Here is a 27,850-nt window from a genome sequence, read left to right on the forward strand (position 1 = left end):
TGGTGACATGTTTGACTTCGTGATGGAGAATGTACGTAGGAGTGATGGAGAGTCTGGTGGGTGAGAAAGGTGATGTGAGGCACGTTTTTAGATATTAGAATTAGAATATTAGTAAAATATTTTGAAGAAAAAAATACCATTTTATGATTTGCCACAATTGTACATTTAATGTTTTTAGCTCTAGATGGTTAAAACACTAAACAAACAAACAAACAACTGTACTTTTTCAGTTTATATTTAAGACATTTACTGTCAAGGCTGCTTGTATCTGAACCAATAGTATAACAGTTTCTATAGGAGTGTATAGTCAAGTGGTCTGATCTATGTAATGACACGTGTACATTACAGCAACATGGACCTACAGTGCATACCTAATTGCAACTGTTGCTGTAATAAGGTATACGTTACAATGTACCTCAGGTATGTATTACAACAACTTGAACCTCCAACAGTTTACGGTCACTGAGATCCCTGAAGGAGTTTGTAGTCCAGAAAGATAATTACAAGAGTGCTGTATAAACACAGGAGGTGGTGTCTTTCTGCTGTTCCTCTAAACAACAACAACAACAACAACAGTTGGTGTTTCTGTAGGAACAGTTATGCTCTCAAAAACAAACATGGCTTCTCATTTTAGGTTTACCTGAAATCATTTTGATTCTCAGCTGTGATAATTAAACAATGTTCAAGAGAACTTTTGGCAAATAAGAGACACAATTATTTTTTGGAGGTTCAACTTTTCACAAACACCAGGACCCAACCTTGGAGCACAGTGGAGGGATCCCTGTGGTTTGGGATTTTGCTGGTTCATGGTCTGGACGACTTGCAGCCACTAATTAATTTGTAAAGGTTTTGTGAAATTCCACAGGAATATGACGTTATATGAGGTTACAGTCACATATCAAAACCACCAAGATGGAGGGAGCAGGTAAAGTTGTGGAGGTAACTGGTTGAGGTTGTGGGGATGAGAGGTGCAGCACTGACAGGATGGATCAGTGTCAGTGAAGAAGGAATACATTAGTCTACCAATGGAGTAACTCACCTGACAAACACAGCACAGGGCATTTATTAAATTATTTGGAACCACTTTATAGTTTGTGGTCTACATTCACACCTGCAGTGCTGGTGAAATGCACTTGTGATGGCATACTTTATCATTTATGGGGTAGATTATCTGATTTTGAAGCATCTGTATTTGCATATGAATATTTTTATTTCATTAAATACCATTACTTCCACATGCTTCAAGACATGTGCAGGGATGTTTTTAAAAAAATGTTTAAAGGCACAGCTCGCAGAGGTACTTAAGGTGCCAACACTAACGGCTGCCATGCGAAGATGCTACCCAGACTTTATTTGTTAGTGATGACTAAGTACACGCAGGGCTGGATGATTCATTGCCCCAGTGTATAGAGAGTCAGCTGTAATTTCACTCTGCTGCGTGCAGCATTGATATGAAGTGTTGTGTCTGTTTGTGATTTCTAAATCATCAAGTTGATGCATGGTTTCTCTACTTTGAACCAGTGCAGGCTGACGCAGGAAGCAATTACTGTTAACTCTTACATTTGTGGTTAATTAAAGATCTTCCACCTCCTTGGGATAAGCAGGTTATTATCGCCACAGGAGGAGCGCCAGTCCATTAGGAGACGTCACTTTCAGGCTTGTATTTCACTGCAGTCGATTTTAGTCTTTCTGGTTCCTACGTGCATGTTGTCTTCTGTTGCCTCTGTGACAGTGAGGCAGCGCAGTGTCTAGCATAATGTGTTTTTTTGGCATGGATCAATAACATTTATATAGCTACTACTGCTGGAATTGACGCAGCCTAATGTTTTAAATGCTGTCAAACCCAGAATGTGACTTCAAAAAGTGATTTTCCTGTTAAAATTACTTCCCTCCCACAATTAAACTTTTTTTTTTTTCTTGACCTGAGCTGTTTGTACTGGTTTTAATGAGCTCAATGCTTGTGCATTCAGGCTGTGAGGAGTGTTTGGGTTCCAGGATCTTAATGCAGTAATTGGCTTAATGAGACTGTAACTCGTGCTCTTTAAATGCCCTCTTTCTCTTTAGCTTGTCTTGTCTGGTTTGGCCTTGGTCTCTCCTCCAGTAAATAAACATGGGATTGTGGGGTTGAATTTGTGCTTAACTTTGGGGGTTTAAAAGAATATCATGTGATGTTTGGAGCAACTTATTTCACTCCAGTCCACAACGTTTTTTTAAAACTTAATCTCTCTAATGGAGATGAGATTATATAGATTGGATGCATCTATATTTGGAGATTAGGTTGCAGTATTTGTTCATTTTGTAATGTTAGATGTAATTTATATATACATGTACTGTATGTATATGACTTTGTACCTGAGTGTACTGTCTATGTATGTATATACTGTATAATTATGTGCATACTTAATAATTACGCTATTTAGTAGTCTACAATGTGAAATCAAATACAGTAGCTTGATAAAATATTAACTTTTAAATATTATATTTCAGGTCTATCAACAGGCCACTGAGCCCCCATATATTCACATACCTTCAACAGTTAATTTATATCAGTTTAATCCAGAGATAATTTAATAACTTTATTTATATAGTTCTTTTCAAACATAAAATGCAGCTCAAAGAGCTTTACATTAAGACTGATGAAAAAAAGAAAAGAAGAGACTGTTTAAACAACTTAAAAATACACCTAACAAAGATGATGTATTTTTAAGGGCGTCGATAACATGAGCACATACATCATACAAAGTCTGCTGTTTCCACCAGTCAGCTTTGGCTCTGTTTGCATGGTTAAACTTAACTGCGCTGAAGAAAAGAAATGATGAAGGTCAAGTATGAAATTAATTGAGGTTTCATGCTTCAGCGCCCCTTCGAACATGCCCCGGGACATTTAGGGGATGTTATTTATTTACAGTCCAACAGTCTTTCCCGGTCAGCACTTACCTCACTTACAGTCCACAGCAGCCCTCCCCTGTTACCTGCTTTTGGTGTCATTGGACATTTCACAGAAACACTGCAACTCATATATTACAGCAGACAAGCTTAATGTGATGCTGTAGCAGTGTTTTTAATCAAGGGAGGGACTCTGTTCACTGTTGGCCTAATTTGCTCAGCGGTTCTTGTACATTTTATCCATGCTGTTACACATGGAAGAAGGAATTGGTGTTGCATCATCAACAATCACGTTATGTTTTTTTTTATGAAGCCATCATCCAGTGATATTAATAGCATTACTTATACATGTAGGATTTTCAGTGTAAAAATAGATTTGTTACTGGGAAAGAATGCCTTCCTTTGCCTAATAACACATTTATGTGTGAATCCAAAGTGTAGACTCACCCTAAAGAGTATGTACTCTGAATCATGGCAGTGGCCTTACTGTAATTAAAAAATTTCCCCCTGAGACCATGTTTACAAAGCTAAGTATTTCATTACGAGAGGTAATTAAAACCAAAGCTAGGCACTTTGATCCATAGCCACACATACACACACACACACACACACACACACACACACACACACACACACACACACACACACACACACACACAAACAGACCACTTACAACGAAGTCTGGGTAGAGCTGAAATGATCAAAAACCATAAAGGAATTAAGTTTTATACCTCAATACATGATATTTCTTAGTTTTGGTTATATTTTATTTGCCCAGATTAATTATAATATAACCTGTTAAAGATTTTGGACTTCTAGAGTTTGAGCTTATTGGTTGGCTGGACATACAATTAGATGTTGTTGTAGCTATTCTCAGATTAAATATACAGGATTTTTACTGTTTTGAATTTTTTTTAACACTAAGCTAAGCTTTCTTTCCTCCAACACAACAAACACAGTCACACTCTTCTCTCCTCACATTTCCACTGTTGACTTCCTGCAACCACTCACCTTACCTCCTCTGAGATTTCACGAGACTTCTCCTTGAGCGAGACTTTGTTAGACACGCAGCGGATCAAGGGAAAGGAACAGAAAAGGTTTAATTTCTCTATATGGTTGGGTTCTCAGACAGACCAGTCAGTGGCAAAAACAAGCACTTTTAATGGATGTATTTTGACGATGTGCAGTTGGAAAGGACTATGTTGCAACTCGTTTTGTGAGTACAAGGCTGCAGCTCTCCTCTCCATTCAAATCTTGTTGTCCCCATTAGTCACTTTGGCACAAACTCAGAGAGATAAGGTCCAGGTAGAAAAATAGCCTTTAACTCTAGGGGGAGGAGATTACTTCAGGTGGTGAAGGTGACCTTGAGTTACAGTGCAGTGTGATATTTACACTGACAGTAATATTAAAACGATAACCTTCACCTGCTTTGAAAAATGGAGAAAGTGAGGGTTATTATTGCAGCCAGGGGCAAACTACAGTATGAATTGTGCTGCGTTGGTACAGTGTCACTGGCTGCTGCGTGAGGTCAGATTTGAGGTGGTTCATGAGGTGGTGAGCAATATAAAGATATTCTGACATAGGAGGAAATAGACAAGTATGTTTTATTTGACCTTTTAACCTTGGTCTAGTGGCACCACTTAATATGTTATAACTTAATCTGAAAATTCATCATACATAAGCTCCTCGTGGTGACATTTTTGAAACATCATAGCCTTTACTTAATACCATCACTGCCATTTAGCTTTCCTGAAATAGCTGACTTTTTTACTGTCAAGCTACGAAACCAGCGGCCGGGGGGGTAGAGGGGGACAGAGAGGAAGCAATGCATTCTGGTCTTAGTTGTGTAGATGACTGCTGGCTGCCGAGTCCTATCTCCTCTCTGCTTCACTCACTCACTCACTCTCTCCCTCCCTCCCTCCTTCCCTCCCTCCTTCCCTCTCCAATCTGCACTGCACTGAGAGAAGCATGTGGAGGAGAATTGTAAATGTGCCGAGCTTTGTGAATGTGTGTATCCTGAGTGCGTTTCCGGAAGAAGGGGAAGCAATGCAAGAGAGGAGATAGGAATTACAGGAGGGAGCGCCTGCATCGCTCCCCTGTCTGTGTACTGTGTGTGAGTGTGCATGTATGTGTGCGCACGCTGCAATGCTGAACAGGGAAAGTCGTTTCCTCAGCCCCCCCCTCGCTGGAATTATGTAGTGGCCCAGGGCAGCGTTGCGTCTCAGGGAGCGTGGAGTGGGATCAGGCCTGCAGAGAGTGGGATGAAGGGCCGGAGCTGCTGGGAGTCGGGGACCGTCCGCTCCCTCTGCAACTCGGGCTGCCTGAGTAAACTCAACCAGGGTCAGTACAGCTATAGCTAAAGCTATAACACAGGAGCATGGAGCTGTCACACTCCTCTCCCTTTCTGTCCAACGGCAAAACCTTCCTCATCCTGCTATCTCCTCCTTATCGTATGTCTGAGAGGTAGCTGTCATTCCTTCATCCATCTTCCTCTCTCTCTGGCATCTGTCATCTGTCGCCATGGATGCTCACTCATTTCGGCAGCCTCCCCCAACAAACGCAAAGCCTCATGCTGTAAAAAAAAAAAAAAAAAAAGAGCAGCCTGTCCTCTATCCTGCACTCCTCACTGCATGCAGTCTCCATCCCTCTTTCCCTTTTTTGTCCTGTACTGCTCCCGCTCAGACTCATTTCCTCTCTTTTCTTTGCGCCTGCTCCACCTCACATTTGCATATGGATGAGTCAGAACCTGCCAGGCCTACGTGTTGTTTTGGCAACGTGCATCCGTGTTCGCATACTATGTGTGAGGAGTGTATTGCACCATCAAAAGCTGCAAAATGCGACACACTGCATATCCCAGGGTCCTAGAACCTGTCCCTGAGGACTATTTCTTTGTAATGTAGTTGGGTGGTGAGGGCAGTAACTAAGGACTACGGATTAATATGATTTTTGCACTGTCCACTCACAAGCAAAACTAGCCTGCCTAACATGTTGTCCAAATGGTAAATGATTTTGCACAGAACAAATCGATATTCTATTACGGCTTATGGCAGGGAAACAGCATCCTATATGGTGTACTTCATGGTGTCTGTATATGATTATGTGGTTGACTTTGGAGTAACAATGAAGAAATGTGTTAGCCATCACATTTTCCCCTCGCTGTCTCATCCTATTGTATCTTTTCACCTCTCTCACTTTATCTATGGGTTTCTTGCCTATGGCAGAGTTGAACAGTGTTGAGTTGAACAGCTGTGCTCCTAAGCCCTGGGCTCTCTGTGTCTGCTCACTTCGCCTGTTTGTTCACTGAAATGAATTTGGCAAAGGTGGTCATAGCAGTATTGTTTTAAGTCTTTTCATAGTACCCTTCTGGATGCTCTCCTCAATATAATATATAATAATATAACATGACTCAGAAGCAACACATCACAACTCAGAACATTGATTGAAAAAAGTCTAAAATCCTCCAAGGATAATATATTACTAGGTGTTTTCTAGTTTTCTAGTGCCAGAACATAATGTAATAGATCAAAAGCCTTAATAAGAATGCCCTGTATGTATCAGTGGTAATATTCAAATATAAAGGTGCTTTCATCTTATGTATAACACTTGAGTCTATACTGGTGTTGTCCAAGAGATACACTGTGTAAGTTTGACATTGAAACGGGCATAAAGAAAATACATTTGACATGCTACAGATTTAAGATATTTTAATACAAGATGTGTGTTTGGTACATTAACATTTGATGTCTTTTTTTAAAAAGTAGCTCAGTCAGCTGGTTTGGATTGGAGATTAATGTTTTGTTATGATATGTGAATTAATGTAACTAGTAATAGAAGACACAAATAGCTCTCTGCACATATAAAAACTAAATCTATCTATCTAAACATAACCATGGTTTTAGTGTTTGTCAGTAATTTGTAATAAAGAGATTTCTAAATAGCTTCTTTCTACATCCAATTATTCGTTGGGTCCATTAACAGCTAGTCAATTTAGCTGTCAGTACAACTAATAAAGGTAAACACTCAATTGAACAAGCATAGAGATTAACTGTGTGACTGTAAATCAAAGCCTGCTGTCCATACCAAGCAATTAAATCACCCTCCACTGGTACCAATCAAAATAAAGACAACATGGTAGAACATCGATTAATGTAAATTAATTAGGCATAGTTTAGTAACAATGGTTAAATGGTGGCTCAAGGCCAGTAAACAAGCTCAGTAAATCAGAGAGCTCGCTGTTACTATTATGCCACTGTTGAAAAAGTAAGAAATAAAACAGCCCGAATAATAAGATGCCTTAAAATGTCGCAACTCCCCGTGATAGAGAACTCTGGGAGGCACACACATGCAAAAACAATCATATCGGGTTGACATGTCATGTCAATGTCACTGTCATGAAGGCAGTGCTCCCGTTTTAGGCAGGAATTTGGGATTTGTGAAAAATAAGGGAAGAAAACTGCATAAGAAAGCTACCAGAGAGAAAGCACAATTCTTACTTTATGTAAGGATTAATTCTTAATGGTACGAAAAACCTGATTTCAATCTGACATGCCTCAGAAACATTTTGTGACTTAATTACTTACTTATTTAATGAGCATGCACATATTTACTATATTCTTAACCCTAACCCTAACCCTCTTGTAAAATAAATGACCACAGCACAAATAAAGCTGCCTCTTCTTCTGAAGTTATACCCTTGTATCATATTTTGTAGGCCTGGCCTAGCCATACACATCACTTCATTCATATCTAGTTTTAATGGAAGAATTTGCCTTGTTCATTAAAAAATGTTGTTTCTGAAATAAATGGAGGTTGAGTCATTGATAATCAGTGGAATCTGCAAGTCAGACATTCGGAAATATTCTCTTACCCACTGGAAATTTGTTGGTGTGGGGCTGCTATGATGAACAGAATTATTTTGAGTGGTTTGTGGAGGCTTAAAACTACCATGTGAGATTCCACATCACTTTGATAATCAATTCTCAGTGAAGTATGTCTGTGTTTCTGAGGACATGAAAACTTTAACGGTGTGCACAGACAGCTGACATTTTAATTTCATTCCTCCCTAGTTACAAACACACATTGTCCTTACACATACTGTATGCATTTTTAATAAGGTTAGAGCCCAGGGTCAGGGCCCTCATCATTTTTAATTTTTCAAATATTAATGCACATAACTTAAGAGTACTTTAGAGACACCTCTACTACTCCTCTGTGAAGGTAGTCACCTCTTCTCTGGGCTTCATGGCTCATTATCTTGCAGAGCTGGCACCCAGGCAATTAGTATGATGGATCACAATCTTGCTATGATCCAGGGTTACTGTCTCATGCATCATGCTGTATCTTTCTACATTATCAGGGTGCTCAGTAAAAGACAGTAACTCATCAGTGAGCTCTTATCAATAGTATGGACTGTCAAATAGAAAATTAAAATTCTTGTCAACCTGTTAAAACTAGCTCCAGTTTTATTGAGTTAGAATTGTCATTGTAGAGCTTAACAGAAGTGGGTGATATGGATTAAAAACTAATTATTTTCCAGGAAATCAACTGAGATCCAAGTATATGGATAAAATATGCCTGCAGTAATGTCTATATTGTCTAAACCAATGACTTTAATAACTTACCTATCAAGGCATTTCATCATTTTATTGCAAAAATCAAGCATACAAATTCATTCATTCATTCATTCATCTTCATCCGCTTATCCGGGTCGGGTCGCCGGGGTAGCAAGTTCAGCAGCGGACCCCAAACTTCCCTTTCCCTGACCACATCGGCCAACTCTGACTGGGGGATCCCGAGGCGTTCCCAGGCCAGTGTTGAGATATAATCTCTCCACCTGGTCCTCGGTCTGCCCCATGGCCTCCTCCCAGCTGGACGTGCCAGGAACACCTCCCTCGGGAGGCGCCCTGGAGGCATCCTCATCAGATGCCCGAACCATCTAAGCTGGCTCCTTTCGACGCAAAGGAGAAGCGGCTTTACTCCGAGTCCCTCGCAGATGTCCGAGCTTCTCACCCTATCCCTAAGGGAGACGCCGGCCACCCTTCTGAGGAAACCCATTTCGGTCGCTTGTACCCGGGATCTCGTTCTTTCGGTCACGACCCATCTGTCATGACCATAGGTGAGGGTAGGAACAAAGATCGACCGGTAGATTTATTTTCGTGACAACAGTACAACAAATACAAATCCAGTATTGCACTAAAGCAATCCTACTATCCTACTAATCTTATTCATACGCAGCATTGCCCATTATGACCTAATACAAAACAGCCAGGTATTACATGGAGAGCTCAGACAGTTGACAAATTTGTATTGTTTTATGTTTAATATCATCCTATCGCCCAGCACTAATCCTTAGATTAATATATTAGAATAAGATGATTGTGCCGTCTGAATTTAGTATTAAATTGGTAATCGGTGCACGTCACACAGCAGGGAGAGTAAAATCCTGTCATTAAAGTTGTAATCCTTAAGATTTTAGTCCTGGTTTATATGGTGACACCTTTGGTTACCACGGTAACAGCAAGTGTGGCTGGATTTTTAGTATGGATCATGTCCTGTGAATCCCTCGTGCATTTGAAGGAGTGTGAATCCAGAACGGGAATGGCGGACTCCGCCACTAACAATGACAACACATATAAAGAGGTAAATACAGAATGTAAATACACTGAATACCTATTTCAGGAAAAAAATGTGACTGTTAATAGAATCAAAAAAGGTTTGGTTTTAATATGTTAAAGGTTATACATTTAAGTGAGATGCATCTCCAGGATGTGTTACTGTATTATGTTTGTATGCATTTCTTAGTGAATGCACGGCTACTTTAAAATTACACACAAGCAAATTATTTCAGACTGAAAAAATTTGCATGTTGTGAGTTAATGAGACCACTCTGCCAAAAGCATTAATATTTTATATTTGTTTCTGTATATATAGTACAAGCCCTGTTTTACATGAACCAGTTGCCAAGAGACGCTCCTCCTCTCACAGCCTGAACTGTTTGCATGCATGTAAATGAAGAATGTATGTGTGTGAGCATGCATGAAAACTCTTTCATAAAAGTAGTGCACATCAGAGATCACTGCCGATTGTTTCAGATGGTAAATACAGGCTTCACATTTTACTTGTGATTCATTGTCTCTCTAGAGCAGCAAACTTTTTTTTTATTACTGCAGTAAAATCCTAGAAATCCTGTCACAATGACCAGACCTGTGCAGATAAGCTCAGTTAGTATTCTAAGGTTGTAGCATAATTAATGACCTCAACCTTCAGACTGTAGGAGTTATGCAGTAAGCAAGAGCCATTTCCCTCTCACAAGTTTGATGCACCAGCTGGGAATTTATAAAATTCACTCAGCATAGCAGAATATAAATCTACGGTTTAATGGTCAGCAGACTGATTGTTTTATGTACTTTTTGTCTATCCTAGCATATTATAAAATGTTACTGAATTAAAGCTAATTTCTTAGTTGCTGCAGTTTGCTTTTAATCTTTCTTTTGTTGTTTGCTGCTTTCTAAGAGTGTTCGATTGGATACACGGCCAGAGCTGTACTGCAGAGCTTTAGGGACAGTGATGAGTTGCACTGCACAGTTTCTCATTTGCTTGTGGAGAGCTGAGTGCCGTGTTACTCGGTTTAACCTGCTGTCTCCTCTGTTTGTCTGCCCATGATGTATCTCAGGGGAGGTATGGAGCCAGTTAGCAATTACTGGCCAGGATTACACTTCCCTCCCGTGGGACACATCCTTGCTCTTCATCTAGCACGTTCTCTCTCCTGTTTCTGATACACTTCTCATAACTTCACTTTATCTTGCACACTCCATCAAAACAGTCATCTCCCTCTCTTTTTGCTGTCAGTGCTCAAAGAAATCCTTTCCAACCACCAGGTACAAACTCTGTGCTAAAAATACAGTGGTCTTCAGATTGCATGTGCATTTAGGCTGGCAAATTAGAATCAATATCTGATCATCATTATTATTGTAATACTGATGAGGACATAGCACAGTATGTATTCAAAAGCAAAAATATGGCGATATGATGTGGTCTGAAAAGTTGTCTCTTACCTTTAGTATCACACTAAAGTAACATATTAGACCGTATAATAGTATATTTTACCCGCAGTTACATGTTCCGTGTTTACATTACAAATTTCAACTTCATGATGGTCAAACATCCAGTTTTTGTTGAAAGTGATTTCCAATATTTTGTCTACCTCATTTATTTGAGTTTAGGCACTCACAGCACTTTGTTAAGGTTATAGAAAGATCAGGGGTCTTGGTTCAGTACAGAAAAGGTTAACACTGACTTAAAGGACAAAACACATTGTGCTTAATACATTATAGTTGGACAAACAGACAAACAAAACACTAGCTCTAGATAGGGCCTTTCACGTTTTGTGGCCATCTAGTGTCAAAGTTCTGCTCTTTATACACTCACCACCCTTGCTTTTGTGTGGTATATACTGTAAATGTAGCACTGACATAGAAAAAAACCTTGCTTGTGAACATTGTCACCACAACATAGCTGAAATATAAATTAGTACTATATAAACCTAATTTATAGGAGACAGGATTATTGCAGGGCTGTTTTATTCAAACACATTATTTTTACCTCGATGTGCAAACTGGCAACTGAGTACAGTATGCATCGTCTATCTGTTTAGATCACCATTCATTCCTAAAACACAGTAGTTTATGCACACAAACAAAGGTCTCATGCAGTTGTGTGCATGAGAGTTAGCTATAAAATCCAATTTTGAGGGTAATATGGATCCTGCTTATAGTTTACAAAGAACATAAATTATGTTGTTAACCATAAAAAAGTTTGACTACACTCAGATACAGTCTAGACATAACTGCCTTGTGGCTATGCTGCCGGCATGTTAATTCAGTGTGCCTGAATGTGCAATGCACATTAGCGCACTGTTTAAAATCCTCCATACTCATTTGCTCTACAGTCCACAGCACCATGGTGACTCTGACCTGTAAAACTGCGCTGTAATAACCAGGAGAAATGAAAGTAATCTTGTTGATAAAAATACATTTTTTGACACTAGTCTCCCGTCTGATTAGGCTGTTCAGTTTGTTCATCTTTAATCTAGTGGGGCAGTACATTTCTCCCAAGAGCTCGGCTGCTTGACGTGGACGTCTTTCTGCCACAGGGTGACGTCTTGTCAGCCGGAGGCCTGGCTCCACTGATCTGGCAGCCTGTCCTCAGGGAAGAGCAGAGAGACGAGCCCTGACAGTGGGACAGCAGAGAGACTGCTGCTCTCCCAATTACATTCTCCGACATCCTATTCTTCTGCTTTTTCTCTCTCCCTCGATCTTTTTGTGCTCAACAGTGAGATGGACAGTAAAGAAGGATTGAAGGGTAAAGAAGCTGTGCTCATGCTGAGGAGGAAGATGGATGTGTGTTTATGTGTTGAAATGTTGTGATTTGATGAGCTGTGACCTGTAAACTTGTGTCCCAGCTCGCCTCAGACGCAGATATTTACTTAAATTTTATCATCTTCCCTTGAGGAGAGGAGGGTTCAGCGGGGAGACACGGTGGGAACTGGAAACAGACTTGCATTTGTGTCGATGCAGGGTGTTCTCCGAGGTGGTAGGCTGTGGGGGAGGGGGGAGGTAGTCCGCCCTTGAGGCATGACTTGCGTGGTAATGGGCTCCTGGCCTTGCCTCGTGGTGTCCACTTTGCTACAGAGAGCCATCCATCCACATCTGTTGTTGGGAAGGAAGGGGTTGGAAATGCGAGGGGGCGAGCTAAGCAATGACTCTGATGCACAGACAGCATAGATTGGCTTTTTATTCAATCAGGTCTAGTGTAAAACCCAGTCTTCACTTTTTATTCCAGGTCTGAGTGATATACAGTTGATAGAATATGTTTAGGCATCTTAAAGGGTTTTATTATCCAGTATTCAAACTTGCTTGACATTTTATTGATGCTATATGGATCTGGCTCAGTGAAGGAAAGGACATTGCAGAAAGGGCATTTCTGACATACTTCATTTACGTCATTTTATATCGCGGAAAGCTTTGTGTCCTCATTTCCTGTTGTCCTTGAAGGGTGTCTATACTGTAGAGCCACCGGGCAAAATGTGTGTTCTTGCAGCTCACTCTTGTTTCAGTGAGGTTTTGGAAAGAGAGAATTAGTTTTGCAGGTGACGTGTTGTAAGTGGAGTCTCTTCTAAACAAATATGCCCTGGTACATGTGACAGTTTATTTTTAAGTGGCGACGCTAAGAGCTGCTGAACTCATTGGCAGAATGAGGGTGAATAATAAGAGCAAGGCCCCACTGCAGTGCTGCAAATGTCTCTACTCTGCCATATATTTTAGTTTACTTTTAAATGTCCCAAGAACTCATTTAAATGTGTTCAATGCTTATTCGGTCAAAGTGCCCCATGAGCTTCTCATTTTCACTTACAACACCTCTGAAATGTCAAAAGACCAACAGTATCCTGCTTTTATCCTAATATTATCCAGACCCTGCTCTGTAATTTCACACTCAAATGTGGACGTGGTGCAGAGCACTGGGGTTGAGTTTTCTGCTGCTGCAACAGTGGGTGCCACTCAGTGACCTTGGTTTTCCAACAGAAGAGAAAATAGTCTCATGTTTTTGTGGAGGGTCAAGATTTTAAAGAAACTTGAGGGCAAGATGCATTATGCTTTTAACCGAGGTCCTTTCACTTCACTACACAATCTCAACAAACCCTTCCTTGGTTCATGAAACACCCAGCGGAACTAGTTGTTTGTTCGTGTGTGATACACAACTTCCTGTTAATACTGATTCAAAATTGAGGAAACTTGGTGCTTAAACTAACTGCCTTAAATTGACAAATACAGATATAGGAAATAAGGAGTTGTAATAACTTGCCTTTTCCAATTCTGCAAATTAGATAAATTCAAATTTTATTTAAGTTTATATATCCCGATAAAGATTTCCAAATAAAACTTCATGGCAGATGGTAGTCACTCAGTTATTTGAGACCATTTTAGTATCTACAGAAGCAATTTTCCGATTCTCTTTAAGACACAGTGAAATTAAAAATGAATTTTCCAAGTTCTTCTTCTGTGTCCTTGTGTCAATTGTTCTTTTCTCTTATATGATAAATATATGTTAAAATATCATTCTTAAGTGTTTTTATATAAAGATACCTCTCAACATATTTTTGATGACTCATTTTGAACTCCTATTAATAAATATATCTTATGAAATGTGATTCGGGGCAGGATTATTGTTGCCTCGTGGGAGGAAGTTCAAAACTACACCAATTAGCCAACTAACTTATCTGTTTAAAGCTGCTCTGCCATAGTCACACTCTATCAATTTAGGGCTTATTTCATTATCCTCTACAAACTCTCTCTGAAGTTGCTCTTTCTCACTCACATCTTTTTACTCTCTCTTGCTTTCTTTTACACTGCAGATGCCTGTCTATCGACGCACTCTCCAGTCAATTTTCTGACTTTACGTCGTCAGCTTTTTCCTCTTCTTTACCTCCGTTTCTCTGCAGTGACTTTATTGAAATTCAGTGTAATTTGATTCCTTCTCTGGGCTGCTTATTGGTGGATTCTGATCCATGTTCCCTTTAGGTTTTATCGTTGCTGTAGGGCTTCTGGGTTGACCTTTTGGCTGGACTGTTTTGTTTTTCCCTTTAATGGCCAGATAGTTGTGTCTCTCTGAAAGCCTATTCAACATGTTCACACATTACCTCGGAGGCTAGAGCTCAGTGGCCTGTGTGTGCTGCTTTTTCCTGGCTGAACTTTGGTTACCTTTAGGGGAAAATGGATGCAGAGGAATACAAATATGGTGAGAGATTGTTTTCATCCCTTCTCTTTCTCCACTTTGCACACCCTCTCCTGGCTTATTTCTCACAGCTCTTGGTTCTCTTTCCATTTAGATGTGGTTACTTCACCTCCATTTATTTATGATCATCATATTTGGTGCTTAAAGTACAGTAACCTTTTCCTTTCCTTTTCCTTTTGTGCTTATGTTTGTAATCGTGACATGGCTAATATTAGTTAATTTTAGTTTACAAAATATGCAACTATACCAACTTTATCAACTTTGCTGTGTAGGCAATGCTCCTTACACAATGCACTGTGTTTTATGAGTTTATAAGTGTTTTACAAGGTTGCACAAAACAAATTCCTCTCTGATTGTGTGGCCATTAAAGTGATGTGAAAGGAAGTGATATGTTGCCCAATAAGTGACAACAAATGCCAAATATATTTTTTGAGGCCATTTAAACAGCCTATAGCCATGCTAGCAGCTATGTGAGACTGTTCTTAGAAGCATCATGCAAACATGCTCTCAGTGACAATGCAAACATGCTCTCAGTGACAATGCAAACATGCTCTCAGTGACAATGCAAACATGCTCTCAGTGACAATGCAAACATGCTGAAGCTTATCAAGTGTAAAGTTATGTTAATATAACTATGTTCACGATCTTAGTTTAGCGTTTCAGCATGCTAACATTTGCCAATTAGGACTAAACTCAAAGTACAGCTGAGGCTGATAAAAATGTTTGTAGGTTTTCTAGTATTTAGTCATAACTATTAGACAAAGTGCAATTTTGACCTGATGGTGGCGCTGGATAATAAGTCAGAGAAACAGCAGAGTTTTTACAATTTATCAACGTCAGCTCTACTAAGCATTTAATGGGTATATCTCTGTGCTTCTTGTTTCTCGGTGGACGTTCGACTGGACAAAGATCATACTTGAACTCAGTATATTGCTGTTAGATGATGTAGTCCTGAAACTGTAAGGCTACCAGCATGCCCTTGGTGGGGATCCATGTTATACTCGTATGATGTAATTAGACTTGACAGAGGTGATAGTCTCTTCCACAGCGAGGTCACAGCCATCTACCATGTTCTTAGGAGAAAATGTTTCTTTGGTGCTGCCTCTCACCAAGACTGTGACAGTCTCTGCTATCAGCTCGTAACAGACCTTTTAATGTGACAAAGCATGCTCTGTATGGTAACGTGTGGAAGACAGCAGAACAGCAGTTTCTAGACATTAGAGGGTCAGCAGGGTGGACGACTTTCTTTCTTTTTTTTTTTAAGAATTTTTTTCCCGGCTTTTATTGCCTTTATTTGATAGGACAGCTGAAGACAGACAGGAAAGGGGGGGCAGAGAGAGGGGATGGCACGCAGCAAGGGGCCGCAGGTCAGATTCGAACCCTGGGCCGCTGCAGCAAGGACTCAGCCTCGGTACGTGGGTCGCCAGCTCTACCCAGTGAGCTAACCGGGTGCCTGAGAATTTCTTTTTGCACTCAGACCTTTAACCTCGCTATTACAGAAATATATTTTCCTTGTTAAGATCAACACCTCCTCCTCTTTGTCCTCATTTTCTTTACTTTTCTCCGTGTCCCCCTGCTCTTTCCTCATGTCTGTCATCTGTTTATTAAGTTCTAGCAGGAGCAGCATCATAAAGCACAGTACATTGTGTCAGCAGCAGAGTCCCTCTGGTGGGACTGTTGGGATGTTGCTCCTTTTAGCATACCAGAATGTGCCATCATTGAAGCTTTTTTAAATTCATCCCCGCCATATGGGCTTGTTTTGTTAGCCTGATTTATTAAAACGGAAACACAAACATGATTTTATATTGGCAAATATTCTTCTTTGCGAATATAGATTTGATGCACGGGTGTGCAAATATTTCTTCAGCTGTTTCAAAAGGTGTTTTGCAATAAAAGGGCTTCATAATATAATTAATTTTGTAAGGAAGATTGTGTCTACATCTACTTTAATTAAAGAAATCAGGAGTTCTGTTTTTTTTTAGGGGGGGTGGGGTTGTTCCTTTTACAGTGGCACCAGGCTGTTTATGGACCTCGTTGTACCCTTGGTATATTTTTGCCTCTAACTGTGTGTGATTGTGTGTGCAGGGTGTTCATACATGCGTGTGTAGTGTAGTGCTGACAGTGCAACACTGTTCTCATATGTTCTGTTTAAGCTTGAGTAACCATCCTAGTGAAAGCCAGCTCCTACCGCAAAGCCTCATGGGTATGGACAAGCTCTCTGTATATGAAATGCCCTGATGGGGCTTACATTTACACTTGATAAGCTTCTAAGAATCTCTACAGTCAGAGTCACATTCAATGTGTCACTGTCTAATGGGTGATATGTATGTGAAACCATCTGTAAAATCATACTAACGGCTGTCCAATTAACACTAATTTCATGAGTGCAAATGTTAAATGTTTTGTTGTCATAGTGATAAAGTAATTTGTCTTGTTATTGTGTAAACTTTTTTTTAATCGATTTCATTATTTAACAAACAATATCTTACCAAAATGAAGCTACATCGAAAAGTCTTCGTGGCCACAGTGGCAGCCTACCTTTGCTGATTGAACACTATTGTTGTTTCTATAATGAGTTATCTGCCAGTGGACGTCACTGAGCAATGGAGGAGTTGTATATTTTTTTGCCGTGGTACCTTGGGAACATATTTAACAGCTATGTAGTTAGAAGTGTAAAGGAAGGAAAAATTGTCGTTAAACTTTTATGACTTATGTACTCACAAATCGCAATAACCCTCTCTTGTACAAGATGGTGTATATATGACGTCTGACCTCTCTGTTCTAGATGACTCTGGGGACGAGGAGCCTACATCCCAGTCGGACCGGAGCGAGATTCAGGGCACCCTAAAGATACTTGTCAGCAAGCTTGATGACCTCAGCACGTGTAATGACCTGATCGCCAAGCATGGGGCGGCCCTGCAGCGTTCCCTGAGTGAGCTCGAGGGTCTGAAGGTCCCTGTGGAGGGAGGGGAGAAGATCAAGGCAGTCAATGAGCGAGCCACCCTCTTCCGCATCACTTCCAATGCTATGATCAATGTAAGTAGCTGGGACTGACGAGGCTACGGCAGTGAGCAGAGATAAGTGTGACAGGAGTGCTGTCATTTATAATGCCCTGGTTAGTGAGAGATGAAAGATGAGATCACTTCATACTGTGGCATGTTAAACGTGAGTCAGTGAGCTGCAGGCATGGAGGCTGCAGGTTTAGAGAAGCAGCTCCAGACCCTATCAGATCCTGTTGAAATCTACCGTCTCTAACTTAATGTTTAAAAATGATGGTCAAACTGAGCTAGATTATAATGGCAAACTGACAACTTTTCCTCAAAGGGCTTTACAGTCTGTACAACACCTGTGAAACTATCCTTATAGTTTTCATTTGATAAGAAAAAGCTCCCCCAAAACTCACAATGAAACATAAAAACTCTCTTTCACATTAACAGATTGCAGTTTGGCCACATATTTTATAACAGCAAACACTAACAGGTTTTCAGTCACCACTGTGTGTTGGATCTGATTACCAGCATCAGAATAATAATACTCTACTGTATCCGGCCCTGTTCTATTTTCCTCAATGGTAAATACCATGGGCTTTACAGTATGTTAGTGGAAGAGAGTTCAGGGAATGGTTGAGGTCCTGAAGGAATGATACTAGATATGATAGTGGGTGAGTTGGGTGGGGGGCAGACAGGAATAGCCCCTGCCCCCCTCCTTTCAAACCCTCTTCCCTCCCTGCCTGGTGAGGAATGTCAGAGCCTTCTGGACCTCAGTTAGACAGACAGACAGACCTGCTCTGACTAAAGCCACACAATCACACAAGGTTTGTCTTTCTACCTGCTTCTGTTGTTTATTTGTTTGTTTTTTACAATAATGCATGCCTGACTAATTTTTCTTTGAAATGTCTGTTATTTAATCCGACTCAGTCGTGGATAAACGTGGTTGAAAAGAGTATTGTTACCTTAAGATTAAGTTTGAATCAGGCAGTAGGAAATGATAACTCCTACTAGGCTGACGTATGTGCTAAAGCAGCTTGTTAAGAGACTTCAGCCATAGTGTTATGGTAAGGGGGTAAAATCTAGATTGCACTTTAATTATGGGAAAGGCTATTGATCAAAATGATGAGCCCCTTGTTTCTCTCTGTCATCCATTTTGTTTTTTATTAATCTGTATGGGAAATTGAAACTTACTGGACAAGCAATAAAATAGACCCTCTTGGATTGCCTAACTCATTAAAATGCCATTAGGTTTGCCAAGAATGTACTTCTAACGAGAAAAAGCGCTGCCACAAACTCCTTGCAGTGATTTTCAGTCTTGTAATTGGTTTTCTGCAGTCATGTTTTTGGGCCACTTTTAAGACATGTACTTTGCTCTAAATATTATAATAACTGTAGATTTGTATGTGTTTTTCCCAAAAAATGAGGCTATACATAGAAGAGGGGGGAGGGGTTGGGGCAAGAAGGAGGCCATAATGGCAAGACACAACTGCATGCTTTCTGCGATCTGACCTGGACCAGAGGAGAGGGTTGCATTCGTTCATTCAGTGGTGATGTAACTTTTCACGTGTGTCACTGAATCCAGGCTCTTGCCTGTTTGTGTGTGCATGCATTTACACTTTTGTTTTGTATGGTTTAAACACACTTTACTCAAGTCCACTGTATTCTTTGCTATGTCACAAATTCTGCAAAGTGCATCAGGACTTTTAATTTGACACAGCCACCTCTTACTCATATATCACGTTCTACATGCCCATTCACTTTTTTAGCCTCTATAAACCCCGGCTTCCCCCCAGTCGAAGTCACATGCAGTCTGCGTTTGTACCGGACACTCAGCATAAAAAAAGTGGAACTATTATACTTTTTTAAGTGGGTGTTGAGTTTCATATCATGGTTATGTCTGAGGAAGTAGACCATAAACGTCACATGCACTTATAACATTTAAAGTGAGGCTCAGACATTGATGTTTAGACACTTGATGCAAGACTACTGAAGGTAAGAGACTGATTTTTTTTTACTATCAGATATTTTGTGATTTCAATACATTGATTTAGTCTAATAATATATATTATATATAGAATACTATTCTAAAACTCTAATATTTTAGAATTGTCAACATATAATGAAATTACACCATTACCATCGGTCTATAAGCAACTTACTACTTTACTACTTGCCCTTAACAAATTAAAGTTATTTTCCTTACCTTAATTGGACAGCCTGACCAAATTGGATCATTCATGTATGATAATAGTGTGGTATCTTGTCTTTTGAAATAATGCGGTATATTAAGTTATATATTACTTGAAAACACATCAAGCTTTTCCATTTTTTTTGTTATGAGGCTAAAAATGTTTCAGAAATAATCTGTTTTCATCACCTTAGAATGAGACGTTTTTATCTGCAGTGGGAGTGGGTCCTCTACCAAGGAGGCCGCCATGTTGAACCACCATTTTTCTACAGTAGTTCCAGAACAGACAAACCAAACACTGGCTCTAAGATAGGGCCTTTTGCGAGTTTCGTGGCCACCATAGTTTCTCCTGCATGGCTAAATGTATTCAAATGGTTGCAATCTGCAACTTCACTGCTAGATGCCACTGAATCCTACACACTGGTCGTTAAGTTGTAGTTTTAGCTATGAGCTTGTATCGTTTCTGGTCTTGGTTTTGTCTCTATCATATCATGTGATGTTTAGAAATAGCTTTCAAATTTCACTAAAAATATCATCTCTTTAAATATTCAGGGACTGTGTGTGTGAGTGTGAGCGTCAGGGATGGGGCTGATAAGCACTTTTTCAGCAGACAAATATGTATCCTGGTTTCTGAAAACAAATCAAGGATAGAGTCAAGTGTTACCACATCCTTGTTTTTCTTCCTGCTGCCCTAAAAGTGATACTGTACATCCTGACTGCACTCTTACCAGACTGAGAACAGTGATTATTTGAGCTTCTTCACTCCAGCTCTCCGCCTGCAGACACATCTTTTTCTAAGTGGTTCAAACTGACTCTCAACAGCCCCTCTGGCTCTGGGACCAATAAGAAATTTGTTGCAAATACTGAGAAGACCATGTGTAGTCATGTGCTGTTCCATTCACGTGGGAAGAACAATGATCAACCCACCACAAAATGCTACAAAATTGCTCAATTGTGGTAAAGTAGTTTCAGAATGATTACTCAGAAACCCTCCTCTGAGGCCCACTACTATACTGTCAGCTCAATGACTGTCACATGACATTTTCATCATGCATGTTTTCAGTAAGGTTTCATTTGAGTTCATTGACCTTTGAGCTCACTATGAGGAAAGGCTGTCAGACACGCAGTGCCAGCAAATGCTGACATGAAATATATGTTTGCTCTGAAGTAACCTCTTTGTCTCTGCAGTAAAAGCAAGGCAGCAACAATGACTCAAATATAGTCTGCAATGCAATCAGATGTTTAACCTCTAGCTCATCACTTGCTGATGAATTCTATGTTTACGCTATGCTCCAAGGCACATTTGACACAGCAGGGAGACCCAGTAAATGCTTGGCAGACAGCTAATTAACATATGGATGATTGCTCGAAACAATAGTGATAAATAGTCTTGATTACAATGATTGACACATTGTCTTTACACCTTTTTCCATCCCAGTGTTCTCATATTATTGTAAGCTGTCAGGGAAATGTATATACTTATAATTTATTGCTGTTAGTCATCATCAGTCAGCAAGTGGAAAGTAACTTGTACCTTGTTAAGAATTATGAACAGCATTTTTTTTTGCCATGTAAATCAACATTTTCAGACTGTATATGATAGAAATGTAACTTTCAGTGCTGTCTGTGTGTTTATGTACTTGTGTTCCTGCAGGCGTGTCGAGACTTCTTGGACCTAGCAGAGACTCACAGTAGGAGATGGCAGCGGGCGCTGCAGTATGAGCGAGAGCAGCGTACCCACCTAGAGGAGACCATTGAGCAGCTAGCCAAGCAGCATAACAGCCTGGAGCGAGCGTGGAGAGAAGCACCCACGCTTGTTTCTACCGCACCTAGTGCCCCTACCACCAACAAGGGTGAGACTGACTTCCTTACTCCTGTGTGACCTCAGGCTCAATATTGTAGACATTCCTCATGAGGAGGAAGGACATTTTAAGCTGTGTCAGAAGGTCTGAATTGGATTATCGTTAAATTGGAGATGGTAATTTCCTTCACCAAAGATCGTGTGGTCTCTTCCATCAGTCTGTCCATCCATTTGTTTGTTTACCTATAACCAATATATCTTAAAAACAAATGCCCAGACTGGAAATGACATTAGCTACGTACATCCATCCTCCAAGAGGAGAAATTTGGTGCCTCATGACCTTTACTCTAACACAGTTTTCAAATCTCCTGACCCTTCGTCTCAAACATGCCCGTATTCGTGCCTTCCACAACAAGAAACCCATTGATTTCAGTGACCCCATGACCTTACCTTTAGTGTGAGACTGTTCTCTCTTGAAATATGACAGCACTAGTCATTTGTACAAATAGCTTAAAACCACATTCAGTACCAAAACAGGAACTAGTGTAACTTTCTTATAGTACAGCTTAAAGTTACAGGGAGCATACAAGTGTTTTTAAAACTGGAGAATGGGATGTCCTATGACTGACCAGAGACCTTAATGTTTGAGTCCAGCAGTCTTTTCATAACAGTAACCAGGTTGCCTGTACCTATTGTACCTTAACCACTGAAGCAGAACATAAGGAAAGATTCATATGGGTTATTTGGGAAGACACTGAATGTTATAAGGATTTAGACTGTTGAACTGAAGTGAACAGTCAAACTTTGGCTGGACTTTATAGTTTTTTGACATCTATACAGTAGCTTTAAATGAGATGGTTTACCAGAGAGATAAGTCTTTTTTCGTTTAAAAAGTGGAGTGGTGAAAAAGCATTTCATAATCCTTTGGTGTGTTCATGAGAAGGAAATAATATATATATATATATATATATATATATATATATATATATATATATAAAATAAATAAAATATGATGAAAAACAACAGTTTTGTGGAATTACAATATATTTAGACCATATTGGTGGTTGTTTGATGACTGAAGGTCATAGTTTTAATTTTTAATAGAATCTATTTTTATTGGAAAGTGTTACCTGATATAAGGACTTGTGCCTCTCCGTTGGAAGCTCTAGTTTATGGACATAACGAATCCCCAAACATACTGAAAATTGAATGTCAGATACTGAATATTAGAAGCACACCCTCAGGAACTCCCATCATTCAGGCTAGTTAACCAGCAGGAACATTGCCAATTTTAGTAAGCTGATTATTCCTTGATTAATCGCCATGGGTATGTGATTATATGCTGCGCTCTCCTGAACTCTGTAAAATACAAACTCACTGCCATGTTATGGTTCTGCTAGTTTTGAATGCTGTTTACTTACAAATATATATGTCCTGACTGAAGGGAGTGAGAGGCTGCGCAAAGAAGAGGCAAGTGATGAAGATGAGGATACTGAGTACTTTGATGCCATGGAGGATTCCCCTGCATTTATCACAGTGACTGCTGCTGAGAACACACAGCACAGGTCAGTCGCACACAGGGACAACTGGAGTTAGTTAGCTGAGTTTTAATATTTAGACCAGCATGTGTGCATATGTAATCACAATAAACCATTTCTTTGGATGCTCTAATTTGTCATAATGGGGATTTTGGCTGACAGCTGAACAAGCTACTGATGGTGGCTCATGGTGTGATAACTTAACTTACACTCACACAAATCACAGAGTGTTGTGCCCTTCTTTCTTGGATTTTGTGACATGTTCTCTCTGACTTACACAGATAAAACACAACATAAGATTCCTGTCTGCTTTCCTGCAGCAAAATAAACCAATTTCTGTTTTTGTTTTTGCTCTCTCAGTATATTTTATAGCATATTTGTTCACTGCATTGGAGTCAGTCTCTTGCTGCCAACTCCACTTGTTTTTTTCCAGAGCTCGTACTTTCTTTCTTTACTTTCAAAAAATGTCTTTTAGTGTTTTCTTTCTCATTGTTATGGCTCATCTCTTGAAACATATCCCACAACTCCAGTAGCACCATTAAGAATGATGGAAACACAGCACTCATCTGTAATACATTGCAACCTGTTTGCTTTCTTGTGTGTGTGTGTGTGTGTGTGTGTGTGTGTGTGTGTGTGTGTGTGTGTGTGTGTGTGTGTGTGTGTGTGTGTGTGCGTGCGTGCGTGTGTGTGTGTGTTTGTGTTGGAAATGAAAGAGCGAGGACATTGAGTCTGTTTATATGTCCAGTGCTCATTGTAGAAAATATTTTTATTGTGTTCCAGGCGATCTCAGAGTAATTTGAGTGGAGCAAGCGGAGGTCAGGCCAGTGACTGGAACCAGGACGACCATGTAAGTGTCTGTCCTCCTAACAAGTCTGACTAATAGGACTGACATTTGTGAACACTACTGACTTTTGTAATCTCGAAATAGATTCATTTGTGCTGCTGGAAAGCTCACAGCTCATTGATTTATTTATATAACCCGTCTTCACTTGCTGTTCTCACAGTCCTCCTTTTCCTACCCGACATTCATCCCGTCCTCACAGAAACATACACACACGCAGTCTTTGTCTGTGTTTCCTACGGTCTTGTTGTCACCCCTGTGGTGCCACAAGATACACAGCTGCTTCATTCCACTAAATCTTAATTACCAGTCAAACATCTGCTCTTCTCTCCCTGGTTTCTTCTTCTCTCTAACACACATCTGTGACTCTACCTTGCTCTGTCATTCTGTCTCCACTTGGTGATATGCTGCCAAGCTGTCCATGAAGTTGAAAGTGTTTCTCAAACTTGTATATGTCTAATATTCTTTTCATCCACTCCTTCTCCTGCACCTTATCCCAGATGTCTCCGAGCTATAATGATGTGTCAGGGAAGGAGCTGCAGCCCCGCAGACAGAGGCGGACTCATGTCCCAGACAAGCCCAACTACTCCCTCAATTTGTGGAGCATAATGAAGAACTGCATCGGCAAGGAGCTCTCCAAAATTCCCATGCCTGTAAGTGCATAAAGCATGACCCTCTATCAAGTGAATCTGTGCCAATCTGTGTGTGTCTCACGCCTTCTTGATCCTCCCATTCAGGTAAACTTCAACGAGCCTCTGTCAATGCTGCAGCGTCTCACTGAAGACCTGGAGTACCATGAGCTCCTGGACAAGGCGGCGCGCTGCGACTCCTCCCTGGAGCAGATGTGCCTGGTCGCTGCCTTCTCCGTCTCGTCCTACTCCACCACGGTACACCGGACAGCCAAGCCCTTCAACCCCCTCCTGGGCGAGACCTACGAGCTTGATCGCCTGGAGGACTTTGGTTACCGCTCGCTGTGTGAGCAGGTAACAGCACAGCTACAGGGAGTTTTTGTTTAGTCACCGATGTGCGTGCACACAAGACCCACAAACTGTGTGTAAAAATAAGTACACAAGGTCAGCCTATGTTCTCCAACAACAAGTTGATAAACGTTTTCTGCTTATATGAACACATTTCCTATATTTTGCTTTACTTTGATGTCTATCTTCCTCTAAAGGTGAGCCATCACCCTCCTGCAGCTGCACATCATGTGATTTCCCAACGAGGCTGGACCCTGTGGCAGGAAATCACCATCGCCAGCAAGTTCCGTGGCAAATACCTCTCCATAATGCCTCTGGGTGAGACATTTCATATTCAGATGGGAAGAAAACAAACTATATGTGTAAATAAAGGTCCCATCATGCAAATTATTTTACACACCAGGCAGAGTTTAGTTAAGAAAGACTCCCTCTTGAGAGTAGAAGACGACTGTGCTACCTTTTACACAATCTAAAGCCAGAGGAAAGGGTGTGAGAATGAAGGGTGTGAGAATGAATCACGAGAGTTTTATGACCCTTTTGACACGTACATAAAGTATGGGTATAAAGGGAGCTCTCTATTGCACTGGGACGGCAGAGCGCAGGGGTCTGTTGGCTCAGATAAATGAGAAATTTGATAGATGTAGGTCCAGCCAAGGGATGCTGTGGTATTTATCTGATTTTTCTCACTTCCTGCCTGCTGTGAGATGCCATGTAATAGAAAAAACTCTGAAGTGGAAAGCATTTACAGTCAAATACATGTTATCAATCTTCAAGGTTTAGGTCACACTGGAAGTAGGTGAAAATGTATCGCCTGTGCACAGGCCGTAAATGTGTTAGAGGACGCGTTTTTAAGCTGCTGCTGGTAGAATTGACCGTGTTTTGATTCACAAAAGCAAATACACAATTTAACACATCACTTTCAGGTCTGGAATTGCTGATTAGTAACAAAACAGCTGTGATATTTCTTTTCTCTTATAGCCTTTTGTTTGTGTACCCTCCCCAGGTGCCATTCACCTGCAGTTTCACTCCAGCGGGAACCACTATGTGTGGAGAAAGGTCACGTCCACAGTGCACAACATCATTGTGGGCAAATTATGGATTGATCAGGTCTGTTTGCCAGCACTTCTCATTGGTATCATTCATTCATCCACAGCTCCAAACCCACAACCCTAGCCCATAGATGTTTTTTTCCCTCCTGTGTTGCAGTAGTGTTTGGTAGAGACCAGCAGAGAAGAGCACTGTGAAGAAGGGAATCAGAGCGAAGCCTTACTGTACATGAATAAGGAGCTTCACAATCTCTAGGGATTTATCTTTAGCTTTGATCTCTAATAACACCCTAAAATAACAGCTTCTTTGTAAGAGATGGCCCAGTTATATTGGGGGCGCTGGGGGAGCTGAGCGGAGCAGGTTTCACATCTGCATGCCTGTCTTTCTGTGCAGGGTTGTGTCTGTTTGTAATTGTTTTTTCTATTCATTTTTTTCTGTTTCTGCTTGAGCTGTGTGTCATATAAATATCCGTGTGCTTGTGTTTGCATGTATGAATATGGCAGATTAATTTACATCTCTGAATTATTACTCTCAGCACCAGCACACACATATGTGTAGACATCTTCATCTATAGACTACTATAAAAGTACCAGCTCTGAATTATTAAGCCAAAACAGGAAGAAAAAGGAGTTGGTAATGTTGAATAGTTTACAAATATCCAGTGTTTCCTGGATATTAATGTTTCTTTGAGAGTGTTCATACTGATGTATGTCAGCATTTTGTATCAAAACAAATAATAACTGCAAAGCCACTTTTCAATGTTTTGAAACCTCCATAGATTACATTTTGTCATGACATCTGTTTGTGGTCTTGTTATGCAAACCCTGTTTTTATTCGAAAACTTAGGATTTGTTGTAGTGTAGCCTAACTAGCGACAACGTACAATAAAAATAGCTGTCATGGTTAATTTTGCTATCGGCATGTACATTTGAGTTACTAGTCCTGCAAAAACAATACACCCTTCACGTCGATACAAATTCCTCTCTCCAACTTCAGTTGGTGAGAAAAAGTCTCACTAATATTTAGATATTTTTTACTCTTCATTGTTTTGCTTTCTACATTCAATACTTTTGCCTTCTGCCTTCATGCATCGCTCTGCCAATCTGCTGCCTTCTGGTGCAGAACAGGGTCAGCAAACAACTTCACACCAAACTATGGAAACTATTCTTCTGCTGTCTTCTCTGCTGTCAGCCAGTGCAGTGGCAAACAGTGTTGTCAGGAGCAAAGCAAGTGAAGCCAGAGAGGGCGATTGACACTGCATCAACATGGGCGTATTATCACTGAACTAGGATTAGAGCCAACACTTCTTATTTTGTTTGACAGTGTTACAATCCTTGAGCCAAAGACAAAAGTGTGTGTCACAGGCTAAGTATGAGACTTGAAAGGTATGATCCTCAGCAGTGGCCAGAAATATTTATCATCATCAGCCTCGTGCACCTGCTGGTAGAACACACACAGTACAAACAATATGGTGACCTACTCATCAAATATTGCTCTACAGTGCCAGTAGTTGTAAACACCACATAGTACATTTAAAGCAGCTGGAACAAAAACAGTATTTCTGTACAATATTGAATATTTGTGACAAAAAAAACATCATTAGGTCATCATCCTAGCTAATGTGATTTGTCAACACTGTGTGGGTGTGGTTTGATCACATTTAATTAATTTCATGTATTACGGGGTCTCCCTGTTAACAAGCAATCCAATGACTGTCCTGGTTCTCACATAGTTAAATTCTAATGGGCCCATGGAAATATGTGATCCCACCTACAAAGAAAACACAATACAG

At 40.3% G+C, this 27,850-nt stretch overlaps 1 protein-coding gene across 7 annotated transcripts in view; it reads left to right on the plus strand.

Annotated features, from left to right (window-relative positions):
• The window catches only part of osbp2b (oxysterol binding protein 2b), a 50,035-nt gene that overhangs the window by 13,960 nt on the left and 8,225 nt on the right, over positions 1-27,850 (plus strand). For 6 of the 7 annotated variants that reach the window (XM_051423642.1, XM_051423643.1, XM_051423644.1 and 3 more), the window contains 8 exons: positions 17,462-17,712; positions 21,509-21,707; positions 23,100-23,220; positions 23,974-24,040; positions 24,535-24,687; positions 24,772-25,017; positions 25,209-25,329; positions 26,015-26,118. In XM_051423642.1, the coding sequence (XP_051279602.1) occupies positions 17,462-17,712; positions 21,509-21,707; positions 23,100-23,220; positions 23,974-24,040; positions 24,535-24,687; positions 24,772-25,017; positions 25,209-25,329; positions 26,015-26,118 (1,262 nt within the window). Of the gene's footprint in view, positions 1-4,994; positions 5,227-17,461; positions 17,713-21,508; positions 21,708-23,099; positions 23,221-23,973; positions 24,041-24,534; positions 24,688-24,771; positions 25,018-25,208; positions 25,330-26,014; positions 26,119-27,850 lie in introns of those variants that run through there. The other variant, XM_051423645.1, reaches the window with a different exon arrangement.

Source organism: Dicentrarchus labrax, unplaced genomic scaffold, assembly GCF_905237075.1.
Source record: "Dicentrarchus labrax unplaced genomic scaffold, dlabrax2021, whole genome shotgun sequence".
In the NCBI taxonomy this organism is placed as follows: domain Eukaryota; kingdom Metazoa; phylum Chordata; class Actinopteri; family Moronidae; genus Dicentrarchus; species Dicentrarchus labrax.